The sequence below is a fragment of the Penaeus japonicus genome, unplaced genomic scaffold (assembly GCF_977035675.1).
Source record: "Penaeus japonicus unplaced genomic scaffold, GWHDUDI00000001_assembly GWHDUDI00000029, whole genome shotgun sequence".
NCBI lineage: Eukaryota > Metazoa > Arthropoda > Malacostraca > Decapoda > Penaeidae > Penaeus > Penaeus japonicus.
This window is the reverse complement of record NW_028234431.1, coordinates 7,107,871-7,120,370: the sequence shown is the minus strand read 5'-3', so window position 1 is coordinate 7,120,370 and position 12,500 is coordinate 7,107,871. Positions and strand designations below refer to the sequence as shown.

General features: G+C 42.8%; 1 protein-coding gene across 35 annotated transcripts in view; it reads left to right on the top strand.

Moving 5' to 3' along the window:
* Fas3 (fasciclin 3) overlaps positions 1-12,500 on the top strand; it is a 602,567-nt gene that overhangs the window by 283,633 nt on the left and 306,434 nt on the right. For 24 of the 35 annotated variants that reach the window (XM_086553844.1, XM_086553820.1, XM_086553843.1 and 21 more), the window contains exon 2: positions 6,064-6,102. The exons of the other annotated variants lie outside the window; for them this stretch is intronic. In XM_086553844.1, coding sequence (XP_086409970.1) covers positions 6,064-6,102 — 39 coding nt within the window. The remainder of the gene's footprint in view (positions 1-6,063; positions 6,103-12,500) is intronic. 35 annotated transcript variants of the gene reach the window in all.

Genomic DNA, 12,500 nt, shown 5'->3' with positions numbered 1-12,500 from the left:
GCGACAAAGGGAAGGAACAGGTGTCAAGGGAACGGAGCGGACGAGGGAAAACGGGGAAGGTAAATTATGGCTGTGTTTCCTTAATCGAGTTAGCTGTAACGGTGCCATTCTTTTTTTTTTCTTTTTCTTTTTGTAATTATTATTTCTCCCTCGCTGTACATTTTTTCCCCTTAATGAACAAACTCGTTATATGCTGAGGGGAAAGACTGTAGATGTCTTGTAGATTCCGTTATTTGTTTCCATTTTTTCGGTCTTCTCTTCTCTAATTGTTTGCAATAGTTACTGGATTGTTTTATCTTTTTTGTACAGATTGTTTTCATTGGAAATATGTTATTTCACTTTATTTAGGTTCACTTATTCCATCCATTATTTTTTACCCTTTTTTAACCCGAAGAGAAATTACAATGGAATATTTTTTTCATTTTTTCCGTTACCTATTTCTCTACCCGGTAAAATAATGAAACAAGAGAAGGCAGAGGAAAGTGAAATAACAAAAAATCCGGTCGGCCAACCTCGCGCAACGCTGACTTGGTTCCTGACATTGTGTATCGAGATGCCTGACACTTCCAGACTCGCGCGCACACACGGGCGCGGCCACAGAATAACAGATAGGACAAAGTTTTTGAGCCCGTGCCTTCCATAACACATGTGATAACGAGGCGCAGGCACTAGCACTGCGGGTGCCAAGTGTCGCTGTGGCACCTTTGTATTACGGCCATCCTCGCCACACCTCGCGAGGGAAGGGGGAGGGCAGCTGGTGCAAGGGGGAATGGGATCGGCTGGCGGTAAGGGCTACTCGCAGCTGGTAGGATAGGCTGTACTAGCAGCTGGTGCGAAGAAGAGCGCTGGCAGCTGGTGGAAAGCGACGTGGGTTCGGTCTTGTCGGGGGCGCTTCCATCATTTGCGGCTGCGCGTCGCGCTCTTGTGCGGATTAAATGGGGAATTTTTGGTCGATTAGGTTTTCGGTTTGTCCTCTCTCTCTCTCTCTCCTCTCTCTCTTACCCCCCCCCCTCTCTCTCTCTCTCTCTCTCTCTCTCTCTCTCTCTCTCTCTCTCTCTCTCTCTCTCTTAACCCCCCCTCTCTCTCTCTCTCTCTTTACCCCCTCTCTCGCTCTCTCTCTCTTACCCCCCCTCTCTCTCTTTCCCTCTCTCTCCCTTTCTCTCTCTCTCTCTCTCTCTCTCTCTCTCTCTCTCTCTCTCTCTCTATATATATATATATATATATATATATATATATATTCCTCCATCCTCACTACCTCTCCTCCACCTCCAACACCTCCACCACCTCCATCACCTCCATCACCTCTTCCTCCTCCTCCTCATCCACCTCTTCCACGTCCACCTTCTCCTCCTCCTCCTCCACCTTCCCTTCCTCCTCCTCCTCCACCCACTTTCCAAGCCAAAACTGCAATAGTGTTCGGCAGTATGTGGCCCATTTGTACCTAAGCCTAAGTAAATGCTAAAGCAGTTTCGGCACAGGCATTATGTTTATGACACTCGTTGGAATGATTCATGCCCGTGCTTATCTCGCCGGTTTAACAAAGGCACAGGTGGAAACTGCGTTTTTTCCTTTCCCTATAACGCGAGCTCTTGCTGCAATGTAGTCGAGCGGATCCCACACGTCCAAGCAATATTGTGAGGTCACACGCACGCACGAAAGTAGTTGCTACTATAAAGCTAATTGACAGTTTCTTTAAGATTCCTCCCGCGCTCGGCCAGGGAGAGGAGAAGGTGTTAATACATGTCCTGAATTGCCGTCGAGTTATATTTCGTTGGTTTTATTCTCACATGCACCAGGACTCTCTCATTCTTATCCTAAGTGGGGGCTGTAGGGCAGTGATAGGTCGACGTTTTACTGGTTCAAGGTTTTCTCGCTGGTGTTCGGAAAGAGACTTGGCGTGTGGGGTGTCTGGCCAAGACGCGTGGGCGGCCAGACCGAGGACGCGTGCCGTCTCGATTGCCGGACACAGTCTCGGCAAGATTATTGTTCGTCTGTACGTTTTGCATAGAACACTGAAGTCATCTAGAATCATAATGTTCTTTAGATTATATTTCTTATTAAATTAATTGTATAAAAGAGTTCAGGCTGCCCTTCAGCTATACAACAAGAGAAAGGAGCACAAGGGAACTGGAGGACTGAAATAATATTCACACACGAGGAAGGACGAGCCATAGCTTAAATGAAATTATTTATGAGGAGCCCTTGAAGTTGCTGTGATTCGGGAGCAGTGTGGGAAACGGAAGTTGTAAATCCGTGGGCGGGGCTGTGCTCTCGCATTCACCCATTACCAAGGCTCCCGGCCCCCGCGTTTTCTCTCTCAGACGGGATCTGTCTATTCATAAGACGTGATCACATCTCTCGTCATATACAATGATTAGTTCCTGGCATCCCGATGTTGGCTGATGCTGTAATTTCTATGATTTGCGTGGTTCGCGGTTGCATCATCGCAGACTCCTTAAAGTTCTTCGAAACTGTGAGGTTTCGGTCCAGAGACGATGCGTTTGCCGCAGGGGTTGGGGGGGGGGTGAAGCGGCGGATTCTTGCGGTGGGCCGTCAACCCCGTCCGGCCGGAGAAGCTGAGATGTCAGGTGTGCGTCCGACCACGGCGCTGAGATTCCTATCCGGCCCACGAAGAGACTTATGGTGTTTACTCAATCACAGAGGCTGAAAGACCGACCTGTATTCGGTTACAAACGGAAAATCTTTCACACAGTTAATCGCGGAAAGAAGATACTCTTCCCATGTGTATGTCCGAAGGCTCGGGACGCAACACAAGTTTTCATGACCAGCAAGAGAACCTTCCTCCTTCCGAGCGTCCGGCCGCCGCTGCGAGAGAGCCTCTTCGTGCATCCAATCACCGGAGGTCTTCAATACACCCGCTCCGTGCGTTCAGAAGCCCGTCCATTGAACCATGATTACGAGACTCCTCCCCGCGCACGCCAGCTTTCCGCGGTTGTATTCTTGCACCGGAACAGATCTCGAACCCACTTATTATCACGAACTTGATATGCTCGTCATGTTGGTTGTCCTCATAAACACATGATTAGCATTCTCTGTAGATAAGTCAGACAAGGAAAACAATATGACTTACTTGTTCATATTTTCATTTTTGTCTTTATGGTAATTATTATCACATCGTCATCATTATCGTTAATATCATTGTTATTGTTATTATTTTTATCATTGCTGTTATTGTCGTTTTATTGTTGTTATCACTATCGTAATGATGTACTACTACTAGCTATTATCATATTTTTGTTATAATTTTATCATTACCATTTATGTTATCTTTATAATCGATATCATTATCATTGTTCTTTCTGTTATCATCAATATCATTATAATTATCATTATCATCGTTAGTATTGTCATCATTATTATTATAGACGTCATTATCATTATAATCAACATTTTTATTTATTATTATTATTATTATCATTGATATGATCATTATCGCCAGTATTATTATTATAATTGTTATCATTATTATTATTATTACAATTATTATTATCATATTTATTACAATTGTTATTATTACCATTACTATTAACATGATTATCATTGTTATTGTCCTTATTCTAATTATCATCATCAACATTTAATATCATCCACATCATCACTGTTATCATCTTTATCAATCATGTACCTCGTTTGATGATACAGGTAGTCATAGAATTCGTTTCTTGTCCTATACCATTGCGAAACTAAAATAACAGAAGCAATAGAGCCGGACAACACAAAGGATTTTGTACAAAGGATGCGAAAAGTGGCTGCATTATGAGGTCCTCAGATAGAAGTGTTGCCAACAAAGGAATAAAGTAAATCCCACGGGAGCCGGTACCACGCCCCGCCGCCCGCACCTGTCGTCCTCTTTCCCTCCCTCAGGTCCCACCCCTCCCCCATCCCCCTCGCTTCCTCCTTCCTCAGGATCCACTACCCTCTAATATCATGGTTCCCTCATCCCTTCCTTAGGATCCTCTCCCCCCTTCGCCCTTCCTTCCTTAGACCCTCCCCCCACTTCGCCCTTCCTTCCTTAGAACCCCCCCCCCCCCTTCGCCCTTCCTTCCTGAAGATCCTTATCGCCGCACCTTCACTTCCTTTACTTCCGCTTACTACTATTCCTTTGTATTTTCTTATCCTCTTTTTACTTCTTACTTCCTTTGACCCCATTCTCCTTCCTCCTCCTCGTTCCTCAAACATTTCTTTCTCGCCTTCTTCCTTCTACATTCCCCATTTCCTCTACCTTCTCATCCTCTTACTACAGCCACTACTGTTATTACTACTGTTACTACTACTACCACTACTACTACCAATTCTACTACTACTACTATTACTACTACTACTACCACTTCTACTACTACTACTATTACTATTACTGCTACTACTACTACAACAACAACAACTACTACTACTACTACTCCCACTCCTAGTACTACTACTATTCCTTCATCCATTCTTCAGGAAATCTGATCATGATGATACATAGTGGTTTACTGCAAATAAATAGAGCAGGACGAGAGAAAAAAAAAACGATAATATAATATCTATATTTATGCTATCATGCATCATGCATTAAATAAGCGGGGGAGGGAGGGGCGATCAGTCTCAGTGCACGGCGTGTCTCATCGCCGTGTCTCATCATGCCGCCCGAGACCGACGCGACACAGGTTGCGACGGGCGCGCGGGCCGACCGCGGCCAGCCGCTACGACGCCTTCCCTCGCACTTAACACGGCTAACAAAAGCAGATAACTACGCAAATGACACGTGATTTTTTTTTTTGCGGTTTTTTTGGGTCTTTCTTTTTGGTTCTTTGCTTTTTATTTTCTGTGCATTTCTGTTGCATTTAATATATATATAATATATATATAATATATATATATATAATATATATATATATATATATATATATTATACATTATATATATATATGTCTCTATCCCTTATTATTTCTTATATCATTTGATTATATTTTTGTTTATCCTTTTTTTTTTTTTTTTTCTTTTTTTCTTTTTTTTCTGATCATGAATAAAAGAGTGTTATATTTGCAAAATAACGTTTGATGTAAAAAAAAAAAAGTAGTTGATCATTTCCATTAAATGACCTCCTAGCTTCGATTGAGTATGTTACACGAGAAATATGCATCAGGAAGGTGACGGGGAGGAAATAAGAAATAGAAACACGATGGAGGAGACAGACAACAGACAGTGCAAGGGATCGAATAGGGTTCGAAACGGAAACAAAATCGGCAAAATCGGTAGATCCGCGCACGAACATTCCAGCCGCACATTTTTCACCATTTTTTCAAAAGATAAAAGATAGCGAGAACACGTCTTTAAAGCAGATATCAGTAGAGGTGCATTAATACGGCGAACGAAGGGGGAAAAAATCTCTTGAAGAGATCCGTGCTGAGAATCCGTAGTTTTGAGCGGATCCGGGTGAGGTGCAAGAAGTTCTCACACTTGTGCGTTGCTCATCAGAAAGTATTCTGAGGAGACTGGAAAGTATTAAAAGTCTTGAGGGAGTTGTAGATGGAAACGAAATTTATATCTCTAATGCTCAATGGCAGAGGTTAAGGGGGTTGTTTTATTCCGTATACTGAAAGAAACGGAAATTCGGAGAAATGGTCAACCGAGACGTTTTGTTGTAAGGAAAGCGAGCGCGATTCGACAATTATCTCATTTTCAGTTTCCTTTCCTTTGTGTTGTTGTATTTTTGGTTTTGTAAGTAATTTTGGTTTCTTTTGGGAAAACATGAGGGTAAATGGTTGCTAAATTGTGTATGCGTGTGCGTGTTTGTGTATTTGTGTGTGTCTTTGCAGAGTGCACCTGTTGTGTAATTATTTGAAGTGTATGAAGGAATCCCTGTGCATGATACAAAGATGAAGAGCACCTGCACGTGGAAGCACAAATGAAGTGCGAAGGAGGAGCGAGCAGAACGGAGTGTGTGAATTGCCCCGATTGTTTACTATCCTTTCTCTCTTGCAGATGCTTGTATACTAGCTAGAGCCGTAGTATTGCATCTCTCTGTTGTGCCCACTAATAATACTATCCTTTTTTTACCAGGCAAGTCGACATGCTGTCTAAGACTTGGAACAAGAGAGGGTTAAGTATTTCATATTCACGTCATAGTTCGACTCGGAAACCAAAGTGCATTTTGTCCCATTTTTTGGTCATGCAAATTTATTTTTTTCGTGACTTTTTTACTATTCTCATAGTTAGAGATATAGTTAGCGGCCGTTAAGAGATAAGTTCAACGTTAGTCCTGGCATGGTAGCTTGAGTGTTGGCATGAACACGGCATTTTGCATATATGTCGTAGTGCCTCAACTATACAAGACCTGCCAAGCTAACCCGCGGTGTCAAGGCGTGGGCGGGGATGGCTTCTCCTTCACGCCCGCCTCTGCTCGCCTTCCCCACTCCCGCCCGCCCGCCCGCCTTCTGGCCCGCCCGCAACTGTGAGTGTTCGTCAGAGTGAGCGAATGTAGGTTTTCCTCCAGACCCCCCCCACCCCATTCCCTTCCCACCCCCATTTTATCCGCGACATTTTCTGCTTGTTTGTTTGTTTCCATAGCCACATTTTCGTTCTTTATTTCATTGTTTATTCGATGTTACTCGCCGTGATTTCCTCCCCCCCCCACCTTTCGCATTGATTTTCGCGTCCCTTGATTTGGTTACTTTTTTATCTCTCTCTCCAAACCAGTTCATTTATGTCAGCTGTATTTTATCTCGCTTTTCCATACCGTGCATCTATTCTGCTTCATTTTCTTTTTAGTTGAATCTGTTTTTGTTTTTTTATCTACACTCCCCTCTTCCTCTTTTATGTATTAATCACATTTTTTCAGTTACTTTTGTTTGATTTACTACATATGATTTTAATCGCCTCTTGTTATTAAATTCCAGAGCCGGATCTTCATTTCACTCATCATTATTTCTGCACAATTTTGTAACCTTTTCTCCTTGTTTTGATAATGTTATTTTTCTCTTCTTTTTTTGTACGTTGCAGGAATTAATTTCAGTAAACATTTATTCTACAGCTATTTTAAAATTCCTTTGAATTATGACAATGGTATTTACGCTTTATTTCTTTTATTCTTGTTTTACTTCTTGTGTCATTTATTTCGTCTTTATTTCCCATAGCATCATATATTGAATATATTTGTCTTGGTTATGTTGTTTATTTATTTATTTATCTTTTCTTGAGATATTCACGAATGTATTCCCTATGCCACGCCTTCCAACCCTTGCCCCGTTCCTGTTAGCCGTGTGAATGCCATTTCCCCCATGTACAAAGATATGAATAAATAGAATAAATTTGTTCAGTGCAGGCATTTTTTGTATAATATCTATGTACAAAGAGTTTCCAATGGTGAGTCTGCGAGAGGTGTTTGTCCGCGTCAGCCGTGCATTTGATGTCTAGTCTGTGTGGTATTTGTTTAACGAGTTATGAACAGATATGTAGCTTTATTTTCCTTCTTTCTTTTGAATATTGGTGAAGTTTAGACTGTTAATAGTTATGTTTGTTAGTGTATAGTTTATTTGGATCTTGCTGTAAATATTGGTGATTGCAGAGGTTTGTTTTTTTGGAAATATATAATTTCATTGTTTTACTAGAAGTGATTGTTTTTCTCTTCTTCTTTTTTCTTTTTGATTTCTCAGCTTTCTCTCTGTATCGCTTTCTCCTAGTGCTCCTCTTTGCTTCTCTGCTTCATCGGTTTTGCCTGTTCTCTTCTCTCTTTCAGAACGGGATCTTCCTTCCAGACATATTACGGCGCATCTCCGCTAATTGGAGATGAATTATGAATCATGTTTTGTTTAATTAAGGGATTCAAATGCTGCTCTAATTGTCTTACTCTGTTAATGATGATATCAGTTCCTCGGGTGAACTAATGTATATGCATTTTGTATGAATTTAGTTCTCTACTTGGATAGGATTGCAAATGATGGATGATGGTTACCTTGCTACACACGCCCTCTAATTAAGCCGCAACGGGAGATTAAATTACGTTGGTCAGCTGTTGCATGTGACCCATTGTTCGGTGGCGCCTCGACTCCTTCACAGGGCAGTCCCACGACACGAAGGGGCACTGTTGCTTACGACTCAACACGACCCGATGCAGCGAGGGTCGGGGCGCGTTCTGTTTCGGGTCGATTCGCGAAATGACTGACCAACCATCTGTTTTATGTGACCAGTAAATGACCAGCAAACGACTCGACAACCACCTGTTTCAGGGGCGTGCGAGTCCCTTCTCCCCGTCCACCGCCTTCTGCAATCGCCCCCCTCCCCCACACTTTCCTAACGCTGATAAAGGAGCATCTAAATCTTCCTTGTGCAGAAGGAGATGGGAGGAAAGGGTGGGGTGGTGTGGGGTAGGGGTGGGGGTCCAAGAAGACCGAAGGGAAGGGGGGGGGGCTGGTTAACGGCTGTTTGGAGAGTGAATTATCGATGTCAATCGGTGGCCACGTGATAATTCATCTCGATGACCGGATAGGACGATCTTATCGCTGGAATAAATTATTATAGCGGGTGATAGTTAGGAGGAGAGGGGCGGAAAGAGAGGGGGGCTGCTTTGATATTGCAGGATCTTGTAGAAGGGCCTTCAGCATTATACCCTTCCTTTTCTTGGGGTTAGGTGGTACTCTGTAAGGTATTCTGAGCTGCCCGTTGGGTGCTCTCTTCAGTCTGTAAAGTACTCTGTGCCGTTGCAGTTCAGTTAGGTTACGCAGGTGATATTCATGAACGATTAACCTGATCCAGTGGCCCAGTAGGTGGTTAATCAAGAGCTTAATCTGCACGGCCTCACGTCCCATCCAAGACGCAAATGGAATCCCTCATGTATGCAAATGAGACGAGGACCGGGAAATGGCTGATAGAGGTTGCAGAGTTATTTACACTGTTCCATAGGCTCACGCGAGCGTTCGGTTTATCCGGGTTTTAGATAACCGGTTTCGATCTCAAAGAGAGTGTCTCGCTTTCGCCTGGGGTTTCCTGAGTTATTTAAGTTACTCTTGGGTTTGCCTGGGATCGCTCGGATTCCTCCAAACCATCTGGGATGTCCTCGGTTGCCCCTCTCTTAGACTCTCTTAGACACCTTCAAGATCTGTGGTCACTGAAGTTCTCCTGAAATATTGAAGCCTAGGCCCTTACTATTCAAGAGTAGTACCAGTCTTTGACCTGTTTATTGGCGCTTTGGGTAGCTTCAGATAGCGTGAGCGTAATACCAACGTCGTGCGTGCAGAAGGCATCTCGGCATTGTGGGCATGATGAATGGGGTTTTCCAACGTTTATGGTCTTGGCTACGCGGTTACTGGATCCTTGGCTGATGACGTGAGGCTCCTGGGAGACATAGCCGACCAAGGGTGGCCTGCGGTGACCCAGTTCGGCGCTGGTCCTTTTCTAGACAGACTGACACACGTTGCAGGATGTACAACTCATGTGACTCGTCACGCTGTCGGGAAATCAGAGGAAAAGGGCCTTAATTACTTGTAATATGATACTCCCTCCATCCTCCCTTACTTCTCTTTTTTCATCTTAATGGTTCTTTCTCTATATTCTTTCGCGTGCGCATCGGATTCTATCGTCTATTTAATCGTTTTCATTCACCTTCGCCTCCTTCTCCATTTCGTTTTCCTTCATTGTCTGCTACCACTCTTTCTTCCCTTACTTTTTGTTCCTTTTCCACCCCTCCCACCTCCTCATCTTCCACTTCCTTTCCACTACCTCCTTTTTCTTCTACCTCTTTCCCTTCTTTTCCCCTTACTCCCCTTTCTTTTTACTCTATGCTTATCTCTTCTTCCTCTTCCCTTTCTCCCCTCCCTTTTTTCTTCTTCCTCCCCTCTTTTTCTCTTCTTCCTCTTTCCTTCCTCCCTTCTCCCCCCCCCCCCTTCTTCTTTCTCTCTTCTCTCCTTCCCCCTACGAAATGGAGAGAAGTCGAGGGGGAATGGGTGTAAGATTGGGCAGCCTCAGAAAGCCAGTTGAATTAGTCACCGGAACTTCACCGTGCAACCATCTTCCAAACCTCGGGGTCGGTGGAGCGGCTTCGTTGCTCGGCACTGGAGTGGCGGTTATCTGTCAGATGGCCCATTCAAGAGCAACAAGCTCCACATTCATGCAACAGGCGTATGCAGCCTAACTACGTGAGATCGAGGAAACAAGCCCTTCTCTCTTCGCGTCTTGTGTTGCGGGAAGATGCGTCGCGAGATACTGTATTTGCGAGGTTTTGCGAGATTGTGTGGAATTTCATGAAACATTATTAGAGATTTCGCGAGATGTGTCGAGATTTTGAGATTTCACGTGATATTACTGAGATTTCATGGGGCAATCCAGAGGCATCGCAAGTGAGTGAGTGCACGAGTTTTCATGATTCATCCTAAGACACCGAGAGACACTAGATTTATTGATCTCTATGACACTCCCTTTTTATCGTTTCCTGAAAGAGGAAGAAAAAAGGATTCAATAGTCTTATAGATTAGCATTTTTTAGTAATTTATTTCAATCTATGGGTAAAAATGCCGAAGCTGTTACATATTATGCATAGTAGTGTTTGGTACTGGATGTTAGAAACATCATTTGCATATTCATAATAATAACTCCCCCCCTCCCCCCACACCAAAATATCACTGAAAACTGGGGTTTGTTTGCTAATATTGCGACTGCAAATACTCGCAGCGCCAATTGTTGCAATGGGTCTTTTAATGAAAAATAGTGCAGTGTTTGCTCATTATTGCTTGGCTGCAGCGATGGGATTATTGGAAATAACTCTACGTCCATTATGATGTTTATTGCTGCTAACATTGCCATGCGATTGCGTCATCGAATCCCAAGGTAATTACAATGAGAAAGAATTCTAGGACAGTGAGTATGTCTTAGTGCTGTTTTGATTTTTTTATGTTGCTCATCGATTGCATCGCGAATGTAGAATGGATTTCAAGCGGAAGATGTAGAGCATTGCGTAAGTGTAAGTATAGGATAGCCATTGTTGGTCATGATGGTTCGAGCCCATTTTAGCATTAGCAAAAAGAGGACAGCAATCAGATATTTTAATACAAATGTATCTTTCCGCCACTAGTGTGCAATGTTTATATATTGTGTAAATTTTAACGGACTTGAACCGATTTCCATGTCTGCGTGTTTTCGCACTTTAGCTCGCAAACACATCTCATGATTGCGCTGCGTGTTCACCTCCACTTAGACAGCTGTTACCGTTTTCAGATGCATCTAGAAGGCAAATATTGATCTGCAATAGAAGAGGTGTCAAGCCGATCAGCCTATCAGTGAATTCCAGTTTTTCATGAACGGTAGCGGCTTTATTTAATTATGGGAAAATTGGGGAAATTCACTCATAATGATATGTAACTGTAATATTTTGTCCAATCACATTCGTTTTCTCTTTCTCGCTTTCAATCAAACTGCGCGAAAAAAGTGCCACTAGATATTTTTCTCTGATAAGTAAAAGCTGCATGGCGAGATGGATGCCCTTTGCAGTTGGGCTGAAGGTTAAAATTTGAACAATAAGAATTCATTTTTGGTGTGACTCTCAATGGAAGTAAATGGCGTTTTGTTCAGATGGTGATAGCGCTGATGGCAAATATACATTATCTATATTTAATTTGTTACTGGTTCCTGCCATAAGTAAGAAGCTTATTCAGGCGCAAAGTAATGAGATTTGAATTAATTCCACGTCGCGTGCGAAGCGAAGCCTGACAAACAGACCCGAAAAGGAAGCCTTGGTATGTTCGCCTCACCTTAACAATTGGCTGTGTCAGTGATCACTTGAATTAGATTTAGGGAAGCCTCCGCCCTTAAAACTTTTTAATCGATTTAATTCTTTTTGCGAGTTGTCTAATTGTGTTTGGGCTTTTTTGGTCGTGTGACTCGTGACGGAGCCACCTGTTGGCGGTCGATGGAGGTCGTGCGACTCACTGCGACGCTTATGATCTGAGGATTTGAAGTCCGTAAACAGGTGGAGGAGCGATTCACAGTGTTAAGAATATAGTAGTTTTGCCTCTTAATACATGCTTTTAAAACGCACACTAAGTCATAATAAAAACGGTCAAAGTCGTCCCAGCTTCAAGGAAGTACTTGGATAATATAATGCAACTGACAATGGTTATAAGATTAGTGTTAATATTCAGGTCAGTCAAAACAATATTACGAATAAGAAATAAACATTTACATTTTTTCCTCCTTTTCCTGTTTTCTGGAAGCGAAAATGCGTGCCAGTTAATGATGATTGGCTAAATGCAACATGTCCGAATAACATCGCTGAATTTCAAATAATTATAATCACCATCTTTTCAATCATCAAATATTTATCATTTCCAACCTAACGACCCGTCATCAATCTTCAGCAACCTGCCAAGGGCATTTTCGCCTCGTTAGAGAAAAAGTAAAGTACAATAAAAATAAAAACTGACGAACCACCTGAGGGATGACGGTCACCGTCTTGTGCTTTGACCACTTTTCTTATTTCAAAAGACAATTTTCCGAATCTCCCCCATCCC